The sequence below is a fragment of the Prinia subflava genome, chromosome 4 (assembly GCF_021018805.1).
Source record: "Prinia subflava isolate CZ2003 ecotype Zambia chromosome 4, Cam_Psub_1.2, whole genome shotgun sequence".
NCBI classification, from domain to species: domain Eukaryota; kingdom Metazoa; phylum Chordata; class Aves; order Passeriformes; family Cisticolidae; genus Prinia; species Prinia subflava.
The window spans coordinates 41,305,628-41,328,620 of NC_086250.1; the positions used below are offsets into that span (position 1 = coordinate 41,305,628).

The 22,993-nt window shown below is 39.7% G+C and overlaps 1 protein-coding gene across 1 annotated transcript in view; it reads left to right on the top strand.

Annotated features, from left to right (window-relative positions):
* PPM1H (protein phosphatase, Mg2+/Mn2+ dependent 1H) overlaps positions 1–22,993 on the top strand; it is a 129,822-nt gene that overhangs the window by 35,694 nt on the left and 71,135 nt on the right. The window contains exon 2 of the mRNA XM_063396564.1: positions 21,909–22,077. Within this exon, the coding sequence (XP_063252634.1) occupies positions 21,909–22,077 (169 nt within the window). The remainder of the gene's footprint in view (positions 1–21,908; positions 22,078–22,993) is intronic.

Below are 22,993 nucleotides of genomic sequence, written 5' to 3' on the forward strand. Positions count from 1 at the left end.
ACTCCCTAATTTTAAATGTTGCTCCATTTATGTATGTCATTTTACATAATTTGTGTATTAGTAATTCTTTGAACAGAGCAATGAAGCCAAGAAATAGGGAAAACTGAAAGCAAGATTGTACACTTGCATAAAAAGTTTTCCAGTCAGAACTTTAAAAAATCACTGATGTAGAGGAAACAAATAGTCCAAAAAATACTGGGTTTTATCTGTTCTCTTTCCTTAGGTATTCTGTGCCTTCTCTTATGAATATTTTCCTTAGCAGGGCATCCATTCTCAGGTACCTTAGTATTGCTTGTGGGACTCTGGAGACCAGCCCTTTGATAAGAATTAAACTACATCTTTGTGATGTTATCTGTGTGGGAATTTGTAGCAGTCAGTTGGTTTGGTTGTCTCAGTGATTTTGCTTTGTACTAGAAATTGGGCTGGATTCTTCCCTTTCTGCTACAAACAGCAAAAATTTTGAAAGCTGCTTTTATCTTTGCCCTGGGCTTGCTTCAGTGATGACCCCATTGATTTTGTTTGCTTTTGTTGTGGGGTGGTTTTTTTTTTTCCTAAGGCATGGCAAATGGCCAACTTCTCACCTGTCTCTTTTGATGAGCAATGTGTTCTTTTTTTGATCATTGCTCTTTATTCAGCATGTATTGTTCTAACTCCAGGTCGTCTAATTTCAAATTCTAATAATTTTCAAGGTCATCAATTGTCTTTCCCCACATCGAGAGGAGAGTTTTGACTAGCAGTGAGGGAATCATCTAGGGGAGGGGGAGTAACTCCTCACCAGCTGGAATGTGAATATGCTGTTGGAAACCAAGCAGTGCTCGCGTGTAGTGAGTGTGTCGAGTGAGTGTGTTAATGGGTTTGCTTTTTGCTAGGCATGTGATATGAATACCAAGAACAGAATAATTTGGGTATTTTCCTCTTCTGGTGGATTAAATAGCACACTGTGTTCAACCAGTCTACACAGAGCCTTGAAATATTTGGTGACAACACCTGTTAAATTCCTCTAGAAAGTGTTTTAGGTGTTATAGGGAGGAAAATTGTACGTCCTTGTTTATGTACCCTAGAAAGGATCTTGGTGCTAAAGACAAACATTGATCCAAATGATCAGTAAAAAAGCTACTTGGAAGCAGGGGTGGGAAATCTTCCCTTGATTTTTTTCTGCTGTTGCAATTGCTGTGTCATTCTCCTCAGCAAGCAATGTTTAACAAGATTAAATATGAGTAGAGAAAGATATATCTGTATTTATCTCATCAGTGTAGTCACTGATGTAAATTCATGTTTCTGAGTAGGCCCTGGGATGATTTTTTGCTAAAATCCAAATGTTATCTTGAAAGAAAAGATTTTCCTTTTTGCATCTGATTTTTTTTCTAAACTGACCATCATTTCTGGACTGTAGCAGTAACCCACTGGAAACATAAAGCTCTTCGTGGTAAAACAGATGTAAATCTTGGTCAAAAATACAGTATGACTTGCTATGGTCACTAAAGTAAAATGGCATCTCTGTCAGTTCAAATCAGTCTGTAGCTGAGTTTAAAGCTTCTCCTGCCCTGTGTTTTGATGACTCATATGCCATCTTCATGTTCACCTCAGAATTCCTTGAGGACTCTTAAGGTTTGGACATGCTTAGAATAAACTGAGTACCAAGGAGGTAGCCTGCCCAAGGTTTGTCACACAAACTCCTTCTTCACCTGGATCCCTGCAATGACCCATGCAATTGCTGCATGACCCATACAGTTTAGTAAAGGATTTTGCTGTTTTCCTTTGAGAGCCCTTGAGCTCAACTGGGAGCTGAGCATCAAAAGAACTCTCCATGTCCTTGGTGGTGCAGTGCATTTGTGTACCAGGTGTCCTGAGGTCAGGTTGGTTCAAAGTAAAGGTTTAGGGTTAAAAATACATTTATTTGATTCACTACAGAAAAAGTTTGTTTTCAGAGTTGTAAAAAGGTAACATCAAAATGTACTTTCAGAGTTATGCTTAGCTGGGTGTTCTGTTTGTATTTTCTTTGGCTTTTTCAGTCCTAAGATCCTTTCTTACCAGCTTTATCATGTTAAATAGCTTGTGATAGTGGGTAATGAGCCCCACAGCTGGGCTGACATGCCCCAAAGAGTTGCTAAAGCTACATCTTCCTTTTATATCCTTTCAGGTAAAGTGTCCTTCCAAAGGCACTTTTGCTGGAGCTGGTCAAAACACCTGCTGAGTTATTTTCCTTTCCCTGCCTAAAATATTAGGAATGTCCTGACTTTTCCAACCTCATTTCTTTCACTAGACGCTGGCCTGTTATCTTGTGGGAGATAAAGCAATTTCTCTGTGTCCTTAGACTCTTGATTAAAGTTTGTGTTGAGTATCTCACCTTGCACATTGTGGCCCCTGGATGCTTGCAAGGCACATTGTGCATTTAATGTGGTCATCACCTATTACATTTGAATAGTATGGAATGAAAAACAATATAGTAGAGATAAAGATTATGTGTTTAATCTAAGATGAATATATGAAGTTCAATTTACTACGCCTATAGCTCTTTTCTTTGTGAGTATCATATAAAACAAAATGTGTTACTATAGAGCTGAGTTTGAGTGTTAGCATTGAGTAATTTTATCTTCCTGTCATGTGCAGTGGTAAGTTTTGAAAAGAGGAAGAGGATATTCTGAGATACTCTTAAGAGTTTTTTTTAAAAATTGATAGTGTGAAAAAAATGTAGAACTCTCAGGCAACTTTTAGTTAATGAGTTGTACAAATGTATTTTCAGTAGGGCAATATTTCTATTTAATTGAGGTACAAGAGGAAGTTCATACTTGTTCAGAAGTATGTCACATCATGCTGAACTTGTAGTACTGGTCATAGTACCAGACTGCATAGACATCAGATTTCTGATTAAAACTCTTTTAAGTTTCCAGTGAAGCTGAAAGAAAACATGGAAACCTTGTGTCTTGGGCATTATCTCTATTATGTTGCACTGGAATTACATTGCAGTTTTATATTATTCTTTATTTGGTAGTTATCTACTGGGTGTAAAGTCTCATGGTTTCCCCTAGTTCTTAAAAGCAAACAAACAAACTCCCTAAAACTCACCACGAAGAAACCAGCTTGCCGTTCCTGTTGAGCTCTATAATCTGGTCTGTAATAGCTGCACTATTTTTTTTATTTAATCTTTTTCATTATTCTGGTCAATTATTTGCTCTGTTTTCTACAGAAACAAGATCTGTGCAAGTGTTCTGTGTACACCTCCTTACTTGGCTGAAAATAGTCAATGGGTTTCAAACCAAGTTTTACATTTATTACTTCTTTTGTGGAAATACTGACTGTAGGGAGTGCTTGTTGGTCTAATACTCAGCAGATATCGGGTGCTGGAGATGTCACATGTCGTTCAGTTCTGGGATTTTCATGGCATTTGAGGTTTTGGGGTTTCATCAGTACAGCCTTTTGGGGAGAGATTGTTGCTTTGGCTCTACTGATGAAAGGCAGATATGGATTTAGTTTCATGAATTGTTGAAATTTATTAGCTTGCAAGATGGCAAGCCACTTGCCATGACCTCTTGCCTCAATCACCTCTTCTGGAAATTGACAAGTACCCTGTGAAATGAGCTGCTGCCTAAAGTGAGGAGCAGGAAGCTAGAAAGACTTAAATCACTTCAGTGTCTTCTCTCTCAGATTTGCTTTTTCCTATGGATATTGAAGAGTTTTTCCTTAAAATAACTCAAGAATCGATTAATATGAAAGTTGTACACAAGAGCTCTTGTATGGCATAGGATAGCTCTCTTATAACCATGTCTGATTTCTCTGCTGCTGCAGATTTCAGCTTTCAACCTGTGTTTTGCTGAGTGGAGAAGCCACTTCAAGGTACACATCAATCACGGGCAGAATGTGGCTGGCAGAAAGCTAACCTGAGAAATGTTTTGTGGCCAGGACAGCCTGCAGCTTTAGTGCAAGCTGTCAAACCTGCCTGCAAAGCCAGGACGAAGCTGTTTACTCGCACAAACCATCTCCGCTGGTCTGAGGTACTAACATGTGCACCATTTTTTCAAGACTGTAAACTGGGACATGGGATAGCGTTCAGGACAAGGGTGCAATAAATCTGAGCCTTAAGTTTCAGCTTGAAAAAAAAAGATTAAGAACAATCTGACCCAAATCTGGAGCTTTCTTTTCTTTTGTATCATCTTTAATTTCTGTTTCTTCATGCACCTCTCTCTGCTCTTGGAGTCTTTGGTCAGTACTGAGTTCACGTTATCAATAGTCTAGTTCACATCTCACATTCTGAGATCTCACCAGCACAACACAGGTGTTTTCTGTTACTGAATGCAGCTGCAGAGAAGGAACTTCAGAGATAATACACGGAAGTTGTCGTTTTGCCTCCTGAAACCGTGTTAGGGCAGTACTCCAAGGAGGAACAACACTTTAAAACCACTTCTTCCTTAATTCCCTCTTCCTGTGGTACATGCAAACATTACTGTAGCAAAAAGAGAAAGACAACAAACTGGCAAGCTCTTATGTTATCCTAGCATGAATTTTCAGGCAATGAAAAGGAGGCTTTTGTATTTGGTCTGCTGACAATTTTACTTCAAGATCTTAAGAGCCCCTACTGGGAGCAGGACTCTTCTTATGACTGCCTAATGTGGAGGCTCCTAATGCAGTTTTTGCCCATTTTTGCCAAGACTATAAACTGAAAATTTGCCTAAAGTGGAAGCAACTTTCTCAGAACCTCACAACCAATGTGTGAGGAAACTGGGACCAGATACAGATTTCTAAGCCCAGCATAGCATCATACTTGCATTGATGCTTTGTGCCTTGGTGGGAGAGGGAGAAGTTTTCGAGCATCTCCCCTAGAACAACTGGTGTTATCCAGCTAATGCTGTTTTAAGACAGCCTGCTTTGGCTGCCTGCCCGTGTTCTCCACCAGATGACCTCTTTGGTAACGTCCCTCAGGACAGTTTGGTGTCTGTGGCTCAGCCGTGCCTGCTGTTGATTTGGCATTGGTCACTGCAGGTTGGTTTGCCTGTGAGTGGGTAGGTGGGGGGCTGGAGGCAGTTTGTGGAGAGGTGACAGGCACAGTAAATCCTATTGGGGAAGATGGCAAAGACACCTGGAGGGTGATCAAATTTCAGCTGCCTCTTTGCTTGGCTGATGACTCGGGTTCACAAGGCTCTTTATGAGGGCTTATTGCCTATGCTGAATCCTGAGCCTTTGATTCAAAATAGCTTTTTCTTGATTTGCTAGAAGGATAAAAGACTGACATATGGGCTTTTATTGGCCAAAAAATTACAGTTTATCTGATTCAATACCTGACTTATCTCTTCTGCTGAGGCAAAAAACACAGTTGCCTAAGGCAACCAATATGTTCGGTGTGATTGCAGGTTGTGATTGGTAAACCTCTGTGGGTTTGACTGATATGACATAAAAAATGGGATTGCCTTGTTTCAGTGCAGTGCTGGTTGCAAATACATATTAATTTTACTGATTTTATCCTTCTTTACCAATGTTTGTTAAGAATATCTGTCATCTCCTAATAAATGAGATACCGAGTGGGAGCCAGCTTTTCCTTTTTTAAAAATGGTGCTAATATTAGTTTCTACTGCATTAGAATCTGTCCTGAGTGTGCAGATAGAGCTGGATAATGAAAAAGTTTGCTGTAATCCTTTCTTCCCTTGGCTTACCTACTACAGTTAATGGTCTGAATTGACGAAGGTGAGGAGGGTGAGAAGAAGCACTGTACAAAACCAGCCATGTGTCATTCCTGGGGTGCAGAGTACGAACCCCCTGTTTGGAGAGATGGGATAGCAGTTAACTCAGTTAACATCCTGGGGATGTGGAACTGTAGGCAGCAAAAGCACTTGCTTTTCCAGGCTTACTCTAAGTTGGTCTTTCAATTTCTTGCAGAAATAAGTCCAGTTAGGCTCTAGGGACACTTGGGAGCACAGATGTTCATTCTGTCAGTCCTTTGTCTAGGGGTGTAACCTTTGTGTAGGTGAACAAGGCTGTTTCTCAGTTTGAAAAAAATGGGGTTTTTATGTTTGAAAAAAATGGATTCTGTCTCATCTGAGAGATGTGAAGAAAGGGATTACATTCTGATTAATAATATATATTTGGGAAGTAATGGAGGCATACCTGTTGTCAAACACAAAATTCAGATTTAGAGATGTACTTCTAAATAAAAAACTGATTAAACACCTGAAGGACTATTATTATTAATTACTGGGGTGCTCATAGATGGCTCCAGTCTATATAACCTAGTTTTCACTTCAAGACAACTGTAGAACATGCAGGGGAAAAAATAATCTAACTTTATCTCCTTACATGTAATGTGTTATCAGATGCATTAATCTGTCACTTTCCTCTCCCCAAACTAGTGTTCCCCATGCTGTTTGTCCTCCTTACTGTGCTAGGATTATGTCAGAAAGCTCCATTTAGAGGGTGATTTTACCTCAGCAGAATGGGTTTGCGTAAGCTGTGCTGCGTTGTGTCTGACTGGGAAGACTTTGTTGCTGCGCTGTTGCCGCTGAACCGTCGCTTCCCAGTGGAAATGCCTGTCGCTGTGTGCCATCAGTAAAGCTCATCCGAGGTGCAGGAACAAAGCTGATGGGGGACTGACCCCGAGCTGCAGCATCAGTTCCTACAGGAGCCTCACACTGGGACAAATAGTCTTGGAGTTGTCTGTGCTTGCTGGCTGTATCCTCTGGTGTTCAGTACCTTCTCTCAGCAGCAAATACAAATGAAGCTGCCACTCTGATTTTATATGTGAGAGGTAGTTGAGATATATTCTGAAATCAGGAATAAATTGGCATATTCTAGTGAGCAGCAGTTCTGCCTGTTTCACTGCATCCTGCACTCATCAAAGCACCAGGAATATATTGAAGGCTATAGGCCTGCATGGCTGGGAGGTAGATACAAATAAGCTGTAATAGAAGGGAAACATTTCATTTCTGTTTTTGTTTACATAGTATTCTCCCCATCTACTCATTTACAGAATTGCCCATGCTAGTTTGTGGATTTTTATTATTTTTATTTAGCTCCCAAAGACTTGGAAACCTTATTATTCTTTTAATCTGCCAGCTGGAAAGAAAAGCTGTTTGTTCCATTAGGCTGTTTCAGGCTAAAAGAGCTATGAGTATCGGAATGCCTGAAGGGTGAGGAATAAGCACAACACAGAGATGTCTCAAGCTCTGTTCATAGCTCTGAGCTCTTGCTTGTTTCCATTAACTTCTGACCAAAGTGATAGTGCTTAAGAGCATGCCCACCTCTTTACTTGACAAGATGGATAGTCTCTTTCCTCACATAGTGACAAAAATAGCTCTTTCTCTGATTAAACAGGCATTATCAAATATACTTGAAAGCAAAGGTGGCTTTCTTATTTTTGAAAGAGCAATTCTTCAGGTAAATAAGCTTAGTAGCGTTGCAATGTTTTTTTGAGACCTAATATAGATGGGGTTGAGGACTGTTGACCCCTGGCATGCACCTAGATGATATGCAAAACAGCCCCACAAACTGAGTCTCATAAATGCCTACAGATGATGCAGGGAATTTTCTTAGAGCAAACAAGCTGAGTGTGATCTCCTTCTTGGGCTCTTAATGAAATGCTGCTGCCTTTGTTACAGAAGATAACCCTGTAAGTGTTTTGAAGACACTTTGTAAAGGACAAAGCCTGAGATGATTTAAACAGTTTGAGGAGTGTTGTTCCCATGTCCAAACAATGTATTTCTTTGTTATTATGTTGTAAAAATGATCAGTCTTACCTTAATCAAGATAATTTTTAAAGTCTGTGTACTATTGAGGACTAACTATAACAGTGTTTTTGTTCATTTTTTTTTTAATTGTGATATTTAAAGCCCAGTTGAAGGCCACTGTGGAGTCATAGGTGGATAAAAATGCTGGAAGCACAGAAGTGTAATGGATACAATTATCATTGTAGCACTCTGTGCACTAATTATCGAGGCTATTCAAAATGTAATTGGGCATAAAGTTTCATCGCTAGAAAAAAAATTCTACTGAATGTTTGGGTCATGTTCAAAACATACCATATCCTAAAAGAATATTATTTGGTGTTCTTCACAGCACATTGTACCCTTATCTGTTAGCTGATGGAGGAAATGACAAAAAAAAAGGAAGGTATACAGTGATGCCAACTACCAACTCAAAAATCAGAGGAGTAAAAGTGAGGAAACTCATAGGCTGAAACAAAGACAGCTTAACAAGGAGAGAAAAAGCTGCACATGCAAGGAAAGCAAAACAGGGAATTAAAAGACTGCTTCCCATGAGCAAGCAAGTGTTCAGCCATCTCCAGGAGAGCAGGGCCCCATCACATATAATGGTTACTGGGGAAGACAAACTACATCAGACATCCCCCATCTTCTTTCTCTCAATTTATATACTGGGCATTATGTCACATGGTCTGGAACATCTCTTTGGCCAGTTTGGGACACCTGTCCAGGCTGTGTCTCCTCCCAGCCTCCCAGGCACCCCCAGCATGGCAGTACAAAAAGCAGAAAAGGCCTTGGCTCCATGTAAACACCTCTCAGCAATAACAAAAATCCCCCTCTATTATCATCACTGTATTCAGCACAAACCCAAAACATAGCCCCATACCGGGGCTTTGTGAGGAAAATTGTCTCTTCCCCCATCAAAACTATCATAATTAGGCATTTAGATTTTTTGTTTTTCCTTTCCTTTGTGCTGGTAGGTAGGAGATAAATCAGGGGTTGGGGAAGTACTGTTGTCATAGAGGTATTAAAATAGAGTGCAGTGAAGTTTTTGTATGCGTGTATACGTGGAAAAAATGGCATACTTACTGCTTAATCCTCTGGCCTCCCACTGATGTCTTTATGGCAGAAATACATTTTACATTCAATGGCTAGTTATGGTCTAAAAAGTACAGTAAATCCAGAAGACTGGGCAATGCTTCATGCATGTGGAAGTAAGAGGATTAAGCAATTTCAGTAATTTTTTCTGCTGTAATTGAAAAAAATCATGCCTTCTTAAGCAGCAATACTGCCAGCAAAACAACGACAAAGACATGCAATTTTCCTTCAGGATCCAGCTTCCTCTTCCCTTCATAAAAGGGAAAAGAAGTGCCAGTCAGAATAAATTCCACAGGAAGGGAAGGAATCACACACAGAGACATATTTTCAATCTCAAGGGATAAAATGTGATTAACTGAGACTGAAGCAACCTTTGAGGCTGGAGCAGGCATCATGTACACTAGAAGACCATGAAGCAGGACCATTCTTCTGCCATTTACTTGGAGGTGTCTGGTCCCAGTACTACAGCAGGAGAGTAATGTTCCTTTAAAAACTGTTCAGTAAAAGATGTAAATAGTTTTCCTTGCTGCCTGCTGTCTACTCCAAAATGCTACTTTGTAGTTGTGACACATCAGGGGCAGAACAGCTGTGCTAAGGCCATTCTGAAGATGCTTCAGAAAATGATTCTGGTTTTGTTTCAGTTTGTGAATGGAAGCAGATCATAAGGACTAGGAGCTGTCAGGTTGGCAAGCTGAAAGGTTGGGATCTTTCTTTCCTGTTGGCACCACCATCCCCCAGTGTGTAGGGGAGCAGAAGGACATAGTTGCTGCCATTGTCTGCTGCAGGCTGGTTTCTTTGCAGAACTAAATGGACACCCCTGAGTGTGTAATGCTGCTGTGGAGGAGGACAGTCAGTGTGCCTTCACTCAGGTGCCTTTCTTTCCCTTGTTTCATCATATGAGGCCACACAATTTTTAATTTATGTGTTAAAGCAGAGAGGTGTATAACAGTAGGTAGTGTAGCAGGAGACACCTTTGCCCCTGCTGCAACTACTCTCCATTCTGTGGACAAACCTATTTCTTCTGTTTGGAAACACATTACTCCAGATCACTTCTTTGTAAAATTGAATTTTGTGCTTATTGATAAAGTCAACATTTCAGAGCAACAGGAATTTTTTTGTTTGCTTTTTAAATTTTTTCCTTTCTTTTCCCAGTAGGGGAAGACTCCTCTATGTTTCAGATCTTTCTTTTCTAATTGCTGTGCTGATTACTCCTGTATTCTGTGGGGCATTTTATTTCAACACTCTGAGATTATATTTCTTAATCTTTGCATAGTAAATAAAATGTGTCCTAATCAAATAAGTTTATCCCTGTTTAAACTATACATATGGGAGATATATATAAATATGTATATGTGTGTATGCATGTCTCCAAAGCATAAAGGAAGTATGGTGCTTTAACTGGTTCAGGAAACACGAATTTTGTACAGTAGGTGGTGTAATTGTATTTTGTGACTATTTCAGTCTGTTGAGTCAAGAATCTCCTTTTTCTCAATTGCAGAGCTACCCCTAACCTTGAAACATGCTTGATGAGAATAGGTTAGTATTCTGAGCTGGTTGATGAGTACAGAGAAAGAAAATGATGTTGATCTCAGTTAAAAGTGTGGGACAGCCTGTGCACTGCTTTGGAGATCATGCACCAGCTCTTAGTGACTTTCTTTTTTTTGGTGGCAGTTTGGTAGCCGTCACTTAATGCAACTGGAGGTATTTGGTGTTTTGTCCATGGCAAGTGGTTTGCAAATCCTTTGCTGCCACTTGCTGATCATATTGAATTGAGAGGAGACTAATGACTGTTTCTCTACTGGCAGTGTTGGCACCTTAATAAAAGTTATCCAGCTTTCTGTGCCTATCTAACTATTCTGTGCTCAATGACTCCAAAGGTATTTATCTAGGTAGAGCTCAAATGTCTAAATATAGCAATAATAATCTCTAGCTTTCTTCTTTTTGCTCACCAGAAGAAATTGGTGGATACATTTCCATGTGTGCAGAGTATGGACTGAGATAAGTCTGTGTTGACGTCTGTTTCAGTATCAATATCTGACATCTCCCTGGTACTTTCAGAAGAGGAGAAATTCTCCTTATGAGGAGGTCTCTGGTCCTATGTCTTTGGTCCCTGGTTGTGGGTTGGGCTTTCTCCCTGTGATGCTAGAGAATACGCAGTTCTCACCCCCTTTCCGAGCTGCCAACTTTATGTTCCATTGAAGTTACTTCTGGCTCCAGTCCCAGTATTTGTGGGGAACAATGGATCCTATTTTAGCCTATACAGATTTAATTGCTGTGAATAAGATTGATAATTATCTCCTTTTGAGTCTGAAAATCCCACCAGCTGTTTTAGATGCATTTAAATAGTTACACCACGCTAAACTCTCATACTGCATCAGAAACTATAATGCCAGTATTTCCTTGGCCTTTATTTTAAATATTATTTTTGCTGCATTTATTTATTTTTCTTCTGCTTCGCTTTAAACCCAGCTGTTTGCCTTGGGTGGCATTATTAATCATACCACAGGACTTGCATATCAAAGATGCATTTTGAGGAAAATACATTTCAAATAGCAAAAAAACTTATTGAAAGAGAAGTTGCTTTTGTTGTTGTTGTTTGGTTTTTTGTTTCTATGTTTGTTTTGCTCCCTCCACCCTGGTAAGCTCAGGCATGTCAGTGGGAATCATCTGACCACATGCTGACAACCTGCTGTGTCAGTGTCTAGGCTCAGCTTTATCACGCGCGAAGAGGAAGACAGGTTTCATACTATGTAAACATCTAAAATAGGTCAGATGAATCATGCCCCCAGATGTCTTCTTTCTCCTTAGCTAATCACCCAGACTTAATAAGCAGACTTAGCTGTCTGCACCGTAGACATCTGCTAGGTCTCACCTCTAGGAACCATACTTGTCACAGCAGTCACATGTGGGTGACTAGACACATGTAGACACGTAAGAAGATTAAAAAGTACTTGGCTTCTTGATGCAGAGCCACTGCCAGTGCCAAGGTGAAGGTGCTCTGGGCTCATCTTCTTGAAACCAAAGACAAACCTGAGAGGATTTTCCCAGAAAAGAGACATATCAGTATTTGATGTGCACAGTTACATACCACTAAACTGGGGTGCACCATCTCTTTTTCACTACTAGCTTCCTAGACTCCTAAGATACAGCTTTGTAGCTTTCTGTTTCAGAAATGTTAGATGGGACTTCCTCTCCCTATTATCTGCAGTTTCTACCTTCATATTTTGTCTTCAGTGTTGTTGTGGAAATATATTGATTTAGATTTAAAAAAAATCATTTCATGACATAGGTGTGTCTGTGGGGTAGCACACTGCCATATGAAGGTGGAGGTTATATTGCGAAAGCCAAGAGAGGAGATACTTGAAGTTTGCTTTTCACCCTTTGCCTGATAAGTTGTCTCTTGCTAATTTTACAGGTTATTCAGTTGCTGAATTCTGTGGGTTTACTTTTCAGTCTGAATACATTGTTTAATATTTATTTAGAATCTTGTCTAGGGATGTATAAATTCAAACTTGCAGTTTCACTCTTTGCCTTCATGCGTATTGCACATTTGTGCAGCTTGTAATTTCTGAAAGTGAGTTGTTCCTTGGTGCAGCAGGATGCAGGGACACTCTAATACTTTATTATTTCCTGATACATATTTCTACAGATTCTGACACAATTTTAATTTCCCAGTGGTCTGAGAGACATGGAGAGGTTTACATGGAAGTTGCAGTAGTCAGTTGGTTCTGGTGTTGACTTTGTTCTCGTTGAGACCTCTCTGGGACTGCATGTACTTTTGGTCACACTGTGCAATATCTACCCCATCAGGGCTGCTTAAGTTTGTGCCAGGCTGTGCCATTTCCTCTAGGCCTCTTTGGGCACAAATGATTCTCCGTAGTAATGAGCGCTTTTTAAAATATTCAATGTTGGCCCTACTTAATGTGTTTGTGCTAAGTATTTGTCTGTAGGCTTTCCAGAGTGCCTGTTGCATGTAAAAGTGAAAACTTGGATCAAGGCTTTATAGGTGCTTGTGCTATTGACTTTGGAAAGGGTAAAGTTTGTAGTGGAGGCAGATTGCACAGCACAAGTAGAACAAATAGTAGTGCTGGGGAAGCATGACCTTTCAGACTTCACAGGGTGTCAGTGAGCTGTTCCTGCCCAGGGCTGGTTCCTGTGCACACATCAGGTAAGATAGGCCTCTTGCTTTGTGCTTTGCTCCCTCCACGTTCCCATTTTTATAATATTTGATGTTGGCCCTACCCACAGGGTGCTGGACAACCTGTTCTAGGTGACCCTGCTTGAGCAGGGGGTTTAGACCAGATAACCTCCAGAGGACACTTCCAAGCTCAGCTGTTCTGTGATTCTCTGGTTTTGCACCTCCCAACCCTCTTGTTAAGCCTCCTCTGCCCTTCATCCCACATCTCTTCATCCCACCCCCTGCAAGGACAGAAGGAGCTTTTGGGGAAAATTTACCCTGAGGTTGTGGCATACTATGTTAATAGGTGTTGTGCAGACCCCAGAGCTCCAGTACCTTCCCTCTGGATAAAGGTAGCAGATGAGGCTGGAAAGGACACCTTTGTCTCCAAGCTGTGTGTGTGCCCACACACACACTCACTCACACAGAGCCAGATACTCATTTGCTCACTGCTAGTTGCCTACTCTTGGGTAGAAATTCTGCATTTGGCTGTCATTCTTCTTTTACTGGCATGATTTTACCAGGATTTCTGTGATGGCTGAAAAACTGGGCAAAGATATTAAGCACTTTGACCTATATTACATGAAAAATAAGTGTTTTCAATGTCATAATATTTAACTGAATTTTGTATAATTTGCATGAAAAACATCACAGGTTTTTGTTTAGATGTGTTTGTGTGTATGTATGTGTATATAAAATATATGTTGAAGTACTGCAAAATTTTCTTAGTCCTGTTTTGATTTAATTTCTGTGACTTTTTTATACTTTAAATTTAGGAAAGCTAATTTGGGAATTGACTGTTAGCCCCAAAAGGAATAAATGAATTATCACTACAAATGTTTTGATGAATCATGGTCTATCAAGATTAAGAGAGCTGCCATTTTTCTGTAATCTTTTTATTCAGGTTCAAGATTGCTGATATTTCATTGGTTTGCATTTAGCTTCTATTTTAGCAGCTTCAAAGATGAGGGCTGGGAATGCAATGTCAGGAACAGAAGTATAAGACTGGGTTTTGAGTCACATTTCTATGGCAAAGTCACTGGAGTGTTGACCACTTCCTTCAGATCTATCAGCTAATGTTCTCCCAGAGGAAAAGTGATGAATGTAAAACTCCAGAAGCAGGGTGTAGTTTCTCTTTAATTATTAAAGAAAAACCAGCATATGAGTGACTCTGAATTTATTTCCTAGTTGTGATAATAAAGCTGCATGTAATGTTTTCTCTCTTTTTTTCCTCTCCATTGTCTTGCATATGTGCACTTCCGTACATATGCAGTTGCTATAATGACTTTTAAGACTAAATTATCAGATGGTCTTCTTTCAGGCTGTGGGGGCTTCAAGTTCCTGCTGCAGTAGAGGGATATTGTGAATAAGGCATTAGTGTGTATCTGTGGAAATGTGTACCTTCTCTGTCACACTTGCAGAGATTATCTTTGGGCTAAATTCAGTTGACAGCTGTATAAAAGGGATTAGTACTGTCACCACTCATCTCTTGGGGTTAACTTTCACACATCCTAAATATGAGAGATAATTTTTTTTAAAGCTTGGACCAGTTTTGCATAAGCCATTTATCTTGATTTCTCCTAACGCTGAAGCTGAGGTCTGCAGCATCACAGTCTAAAGATGTGGGATTTACTGCATTACTTTAAGCACATAATTTGCTTCACTGTAAGCATAAGGAGAACTTTTATTTGCATATAATTGGCATTTCTGTAAGGAAGAAAGGGTTTATTTTAGATGTGCTTTCAAAAGTAGAACTTTGAAAAAGAAACTGGGGAGGAGGGGGAAGTAGTCTTTTGTTTTCATTATGCATCCTTGTCATGTGCATACACTCATTTAAAAGTCTAAAAGAAAACAAAAATATGAGGTCAATTCAAATTGAACTTTTGGTTGAGGTTTGGTGTAGTAGTAGTTGGTGGTGTAGTAGTAATAGTCGTGCAGAACTTGGTGTACAGCTCATGGGAACTATCATGGAAGTGGCTGCTTTTCCTTTGGATTAGAAGAAAAGGAATGGCAGAACTTTGGTTCCCATCCTGAATGTGAACTCATCCAAAGATGTTTCTCATCTAAAAGCAGCTCATAGCCACTATCCAATGATGTGTTTCTTGGTGTGGAGTTAAAAATCAAGTATTGCTCATCAATGAACTTCCAGGATCACCCCTAAAGGCTATGACAGTGAAATCACGTGTGATAAAATGACTGTGAGCAAAATAAAAGTTACTACCAGGGTGTGATTTCTTTAGATTGAACCAGGTGCCTCAATTTCAAGAGCTGTCAGTCCTAATACACAAAGTCACAGGTACTAGTCACACACAGCTATTAAGACATGATAAAGGATATTCCTGTAGAAAGGATCCATTTCTTTTCATTACTATTTAGGGGATTTTTAACAATTTCTGCTTCAATTTGAAACTGAAAACATATCACACCAACCAAAGCTGGTAAGCATTATCAACAACATAATAATGTCATAACGTGGTAACATAATATTATAAGGTAAGCTAGAAAAATTTAATAATGCATAAAAATCTCAGAGTTTTTGTGCAAATATATTCATCTCAAGGCTGACTTCACCAGATTGAATGTGGCCTGTTCATATAAGCAGCATAACTTGAAGAACTTTCTAGGCAACTTCTTCCTGAATACCAATGGAAATTTTCCCCAGATTAGCAGGATTTGAGAACTTAACTGTTGGAGAGAAAAAGAAAAAGGTCCAACTGCATTACTGGAAACTGGACTAGAAGGACACTGGTCAACACAAAGTTGTTTGTTCTCATTGTCCTCTGGATCTCCTGCTTCTATTTCAGCAAGCTTTGAACAACTAGGGAAAGTTGTTTTAAATATGGATGATGAGCAGTCTGACCTGGCATTCTCTGCAATTTCACTGTCCTTTGTGGGAAATAAATGGTGGTTCTCTTACAGTGTCAAATTAATCTTTGTGTTTGCAACCCCTTCTTACCCTGTTCTGATAGCTAGTACAGAAGACGTGAGGAAGAAGAATTTGGCAAGTAGTATTGTCAGCTGTGGCTGAGCCTGCTTAGCTCTGAAGTTAGATCATGCTTAATCACCTTTGTATCCCACTGGTCTGGCTCAGCATCTGCTCCAGGGCTCACTGTCCCTTGGTTTTCTTCTGCAATTCCTGCATACTAATTACCAAAATGAGCTGCTTCTCCCTGTGTGGTGGTCATAGAGCTTGTGCACTCCTGCAGTGACCTACAGCTGTTTGTTCCTTGTAGTCACTTAGTATTTAATCTTTTTTGGAAGGGATAACTGGATGGTGTGCTGCATTGTAGCATTTTGGGAAGTCCATACAAATAGCATCTGGGTGGACTTTCTTTGAAGATGTCATTGACTTCAGCCCAAAGACAAGCTGTGTTACCAGGTTATGATCATTTACACTGAACTTGTGGTAAATTTCTAGCATAAGTGCTATTCTACTTTTATACTTTGCCTTATTTTAATCCCATATTTAGTTCTTATTAGCTTCATGGGTGTCATAACTTCTAGCTGGGCCACATAGTGAACTTGGCCTAGTATACCAGTGTAATTGCTGGTAGGAGAAACCGTATTTTCACAGCACATCATTGCAAGATTTCATGGCTAAATATTAATTTCTTCCTTGGTTAATAAAATGAAAGTTTTATTTAGCCCCATGGATTTAGAGAACTGATTCAGGTCTGACTTCAATTTCTGCCTGCAGTGGACAATACTAGTGAGTGCTTTGGTTTTGACATGCATAATGTGACAGTTACAGCACTAAATGAATGGGACTGTTTAGGCTGCTTGGAAAGCTGCCTTTCATCTGAGGGAGGAGGTGAACAGCTAGAAGGAAATCTCTTTCAAGTTGGTTCTCAGTGCAGAAATAAATTTCATGTGGGTGAACGGGAGGAAACAGACACCTACCTGAAAATCTAAGACTGTAAGTGAGATGTCACAGGAAAAAAAGCAGTGGCATCTACTTACATGCTTATCCATTAAGGGGAAAAAAAAGTGGCGGGGGGGAAGCAAAGCCAGCAACACTTCTGTGGAAGTTGTTTTCTGATGGTATCTTCAATTGTCATTCTAAGACTGTTGAAATTAAATCACGAAACTGTTAAGAACGTGTTGTCTGTACGTATAGTATTCATTCATCTGAGTTACTTCTGTGTTATTAGTTGGGTTGGATGCAAGCTGGTGTCATGCAGTTGTGGAGAGGTGTGTGTGTACCACAGCTGGAAAGAGGAGAGGCTGGCTGTAGCTCCTGTGAGGAGAGGAGAGAAGGGCTTTGTGCTTCCTGATGAATTGATTCATTCAGAGTCAAAACAAATACAGGTACTGCTAGTCTGAAACCCCAGAGGAGGGTAGAATTGAAAATTGTAGTGTACAACAAGCTGCCTATGGATATATCCTTTTATTTCTAGCTTTTTTTTTTTTCTTGCTAACCCTTAGGAGCTTTTGCATTTGTGTGGGATTAATATTTGTGGAGCAAATGAGCACAGGTTCCCCAAGTAAAAACTCTACTTCCCCAAGTAAAATCTCTTCAGGGCACGTTACAAGCAATGTTTCTTCACTGCAGCTCATGGCCTGTTTAAAGCTCCTGTTGTGGACTGTATTTTGCTCCAAGTGGGTAAGGCAACTGCATTGGGATTTTTTTGGTGGGTAAAATTTTCCTGCTACAGGACAGCTTGGAATTTTGGCTGATTACAACTTCATGTAACATCAAATAGCATCATATAGGAAGGAATAAAACACCCAAAGAATATATACTGGTATTGATGCAAAAAAAAAATAGAAGAATTAATAGAAATCCTTCATAAGACTGAAGCTTTTATTTTTGGTCTGTGTTTGCTTCTGGTTTGATTTGGGTTGTTTTGGGAGGGGGTTGAAACTATCAAAGCCTGTTTTGGATTTGTTTACAGGCTTCTTTTGGTTCTCTTAAGATAAACATAGGATTTTGCTATCAGTGATCATGGTGCAGAACTTTGAGCTCTGCTTGTTGAGAGAAGAGTAGAGGCACAGTGTGACCTGCATTTCCATCTAGTCAGGTGTGGTTTGGGGTCTCACAAGATACCAAGAGAATCCTAATTGTGAGCCAAACAAACAAGCTGGTCCCTGTCTGGTGGATTTGCTTTTAGCTAAGGACTTGTTTAAGACAAAGACTCATGAAATGCTGAAGTGTCCATGAAGACTGATGCAGGTACTTCAACTGTGACCAAAGTCCACCATCTGACTGTGCAGGCTTCAGGAAACTCCTGTTTGGAAAGTGGAATAGGTTTTTACTAGAACCACTGTACCTTAGACTAAACTTTAGGATTATTTATTTTTTACTGAGAAATGTGTTTCACACAATACAGACAGCGAATTCTATAAAAAGAGAGGCTTCTCATCTAGGTATGTTATTTGGGTTGAATGTTGCAAAAGATTGGATAGGAGATAAATGGATACTGGGAGAGATTAGGGAAAGGATGGAAAGGAGTTGATCATCAATAGGTCTAATCAGTGTCTTGAGAAATTTGGAGCGAGAACAAAAGGAGGAATTTGCTTGAAAACGTGTGTCTAAATAAGCTAGAGAATTATGTCGGCCTCCATCGTCTTTTAATTAATTTTTAACTATTTTTTCTCTGCATTATTATTATTAACAATAAAATAAAATTGAAATGATTGGAGCTGGTTTATTGCATTTTATTCATTTTTCTGATGGACAACTTGTATTTTGAGTTAGACAGAAAAAAATACAAGGGGCAATCTTTGGAAGCTGAGGCACTCCATCAGTGGAAGGAGGGGGAAATTTTTCCCTAAAATATTCCAGAGGTCTAATTAAAAGTTACCTTTTGGTGATACTAATATCTTGTTCGTTCTGCTTTGTTATTTGTACAGGCAGCTTAAATGTGATTTTTGTTCTGATAAGTTGCAGTCTGGGAGAGCAAGGAGGAAGGACCACAGTGAAATCAGCATTGGAAAGCTGGTTGAAAGAACTGCCTGGATTTAGGAAATTGCAGGAAGAAAAGGATTTCAAAAGTCAGCAAAGACAGAGCTGTTCAAGCTGGCTAGAAGCTCTTTGAAGCTGAGTAGATGTTTCCAGCTTCTGTGCTTGGCATCAGGCACCAACACATAGTTCAAGATTTGAAATTAAAAATCACGGGGCTTCACGGCAGGAATTTTCCAGGATTTGCCAATGAACTGGGATGTGATAGTAGAAAAGTGTCCATGTCAGGGAAGGAGCAGCTTTTGGTATCTAGACTCTGTACTACCTGGTTGGATCCATTTTGACATAATGATAAATTCAGGCCTTCTTCACAAGGAATGAAATACACTTAATCCTCTGATGAAGAAAGAAAAACTCAAATCCTGGTAGATACAGTTGATTTCTTGGGTGAAATGTATTGTTCAGAGCCCCATTCCTCCCTCCTCATTACACTGACACCCCAACTCCCATGTTTACTCAGTATTCAGTATTGCTGGGTTCTTTTTAATCATACCCTCTTTCGCAAGATGCTTGGTACACAATTTCAGCTCCAGGTGTTTTGATAGCTGATTGTCAAGCCAGTCTGTTGAGTCACTTTGTTCTCATAGTCTTCCTAATGTATTTAGTGCATTGACAAATTCTCTTCATAAGAGCTTTAAAAAAATTATAATATTGTGCATAACTTGACATGTCATTAAACATCAGAGTGTCTTCCACCATACATGGTCCTGAAGTCCATCACTAAGCTCAGGAACCACGGCAGCTCCAAGAGTTCAATGACTCTGTAAGGAATAATAAGTGGTAGGAAAGCAGCGATGTTTGTAGAGGAGTAACTTTTTTCTCTTGCTTAGCTGCTGCTTCTTTTTTAAAATGGGATTGAAAACAGCAGCATCAGTAAGGAGTCTGGTCAGCTAAACTGAATATTGATTAGTTCCTGATGTGATAAAACTACACTTTCTCAGCAGCTGCAGTATTTTGATTATGTTTGTAGCATTTCAAACTGAACAGATCTTGTTCAGCTGACTTAAATGCTTTGGTATTTATGATTTTGTCATGTGTTTTGTGTGTTCTACCCTCCCCCTTGGACACTTTCCCCCCATTTTTGAATATATGCTTCTACTTTTCCTAATGTCAGGAAAATGAGAGTTTTCAGACTGGAAGCTTACTGCAATTTAGTATTTGATCTGTAATTGTCCAAAGGTTAAGCACTACAGGGGTTAAGTTGTTAAACTGCTCAGAAGTGCCTTGCAACTAATTGCTCCTTCGTCTCTGCTCTCTATGTGTTTTGCAAAATAATTTTATCCACAATTAGAGTTTATTTACAAGACATACTTGCAAACAAATTGTATTGTGCATACAGATAGACTGCAATGTGTAACATTTAGCACTATAAGGAAATTTCCCATTTCTGAAAGCAGTTAACTGCAATGAACGTACATTTTCTTTTTAAAAAATACTGGTTTTTCTGTTCAGAGGGAAGAATACTCATTTACATGTCACAGCATCATATATTGCTCCTTGAAAGTGAAAAGAATGTATTACCTTTAAGCAAGGCTGATACAGACTTGTCATGTCAGCAAGAGCAGGCAAGCTGGGGTTCCCTGCAAGCTTTCCTTTGAGTTTTGTTTTCATTTCAACGGCCTTTAGCATGTATTTTCCTATTGCGTAAAGTTTTACTGTAATGAAAATGTTAGAGCTCAAGAAGTCAGGTATGTCTTGAACTTGCCATCAGGATCATGATATGCCTTCAAGCTGTTTTAGATTCTGGGGAGGCAACAGTTACTTCTAAAGACATCGTGTGCTGATGTGAAACTTGGTGCTTATCCAGTAGTGGAAATACTGTCTCTGAGTATTGGTCAACTTGTTGACCCAACCCTCACAGTAAAGAGGAGTGGGTGGATAGTATTTGTGGAAGAAGACATGCTTGCATCAAAGTCACAGTGTCTTTGCTTGGTTGGAACAAGACATCATCCTGTCTTGCATAGGTTTTCCCCATATGAACCCAGGACTGTCAACTGATGCAAAATTGGTCAGTCTGTGATGAGATTCTCATGTAGAAAGTGGAAAATGTGTTTGAGCTTGACTGTTGTGAGATCAATGATAGTAACCACAGTATTTTGGATAACACAGGGTTCTGATTAAGGTTTGAAAAACTTGTTAGTGGAATAGCTGTTATTCCAGCCTCTTCACTGATCAAAGGAAAAAAGCTGTGGTACAAGTCCCAGGATACCTTTGGCTTTTAAAATCTTGTACTGAGCTCTTAGTTCTGGGTTTTGCATGCCTGCAGCTCTTAATGCAAATCTTCTGTTTTCTAGAGGGCAGGTGAGACACATGGTTTGAGTAGGCTTCTAGGGGGCAGGGGGTTATATTTTGCAGTACTACAGGAATGTATTTAACATGCATCACTGTATCAGTGTGGTACAAGCAAGCTTGACTTACCTGTCAGAGACAAAATCTTTCCTTTGTATTTCTGTCATAGCATTTCTAATATATGCCATTTGAACAGACTGCCTTTAGCAGTAACAGCTTTGTAGATTTATAGCAGGTATTTTGTTTGTGAAAAGACTTGGAACTTGACAGAATGCACACTCTTAGCCAGCAGATTCATTATTTATAGCAGAGATGCTGACAGGTAGAAAAGCAAATGGGGGTCTCATGTTTCAACTGGGAAGCATATGTGTTACAACTTCGTCCATATAGTCTCTTCTTAAAAAAATAGGGTATGCCTAGGGGTGAAATATGTTCATGGCACCATTAATTCTTATTCACATAGCTCTGCAGGAAATGCTTGTTATGTCATGTGTATGTGTACAGAAATAAGCAAGTATGCCTGTGTGCATGTTTGCATCTCTGGAAGGTAGTCAGGTATTTTAATTCAGTCAGTACTTGCAACACTGCTGCATTCTGCTTCTGTACATCTTGAGTCACATTGTGAGATACAGATGGGGGCTTCTGTGCTTTGCTAATCTGGTCACCGTTTTCTTATTTTGTTTTGCTTTTTTCTCAGAGTAATAAATGCAGGGAAGAGCACGCACAATGAAGATCAAGCCAGCTGTGAAGTCCTCTTTGTCAAAAAAAAAGCTGGAGGCAGTAATTCTACACCAAACAAGAACTCTTCAACAAAACGGAGGTCATCGTTGCCCAATGGAGAAGGTCTCCAGCTGAAAGACAATTCAGTAAGCAAACTTCTATATGTTGTCACTGGAGAAATACAAAATAACATAAAAGGATATAAGAATATTGCACTAAAAGGTATTTTCTGAATATTTTGTATCTTTTCAGTTACCTCTTATTGATTATCTCTGCTTAAATGCAGAACACTTTACTATATTTTTCTTAGCTCTGTCTAATTTTTTGCATTGAAAAATGCTCTGTGCATCTAAGATATTTTAGTTTAAAAATGGGTAAGGGAATGCTCCTGGATTTTTCTTTATTTCATTTCTGAAATATAATGTTGAAAAATTTGAAGATGAAGGAAGGGCTGGAGCATGTCTTCTGTGAAGACAGGCTGTGAGCTGGGTCTGTTCAGCCTGAAGAAGGGAGGCCTGCAGGGAGTCCTTGGACTGGCTGTCCAGTACCTAAAAGAAATTGCAGAGGGGCTTTCACAAGGACCTGTAGTGACAGGAGAAGGAGTAAGGACTTCAGACTAATAGAGGGTTTAGATTAGATATTAGGCAGGAATTCTTCACTGTGAGGGTGGTGAGGCACTGGAAGAGGTTGCCCAGAGAAATCTGGCCAGGCTGGATGAGACTTTGAACAGCCTGGTCTAGTGGAAGGTGTTCCTGCCCATGGCAGAGGGGTTGGAAGCAGATCATCTTTAAGGTCTCTCTCATCTCAAACCATTCTGTGGTTCTGTAATTTACACAGCTGCCTCATGGTGCCACGAAAACACAGGTCAACCTCCATCTGCTTTTTCTAATTTTCTCCGCTGTCTTGTAGGCACACTTGCACTACATGGAACTCTGTGGACACTGCATTGGCAGCTGTTTTCACTGTGCCTACACAGGGTCAGATAAAGACCTATATGAACCATATAGACTGTTAAAATGTGTCATATCTAAGCCACTAAACCACATCTTCAGCCAACGTCAG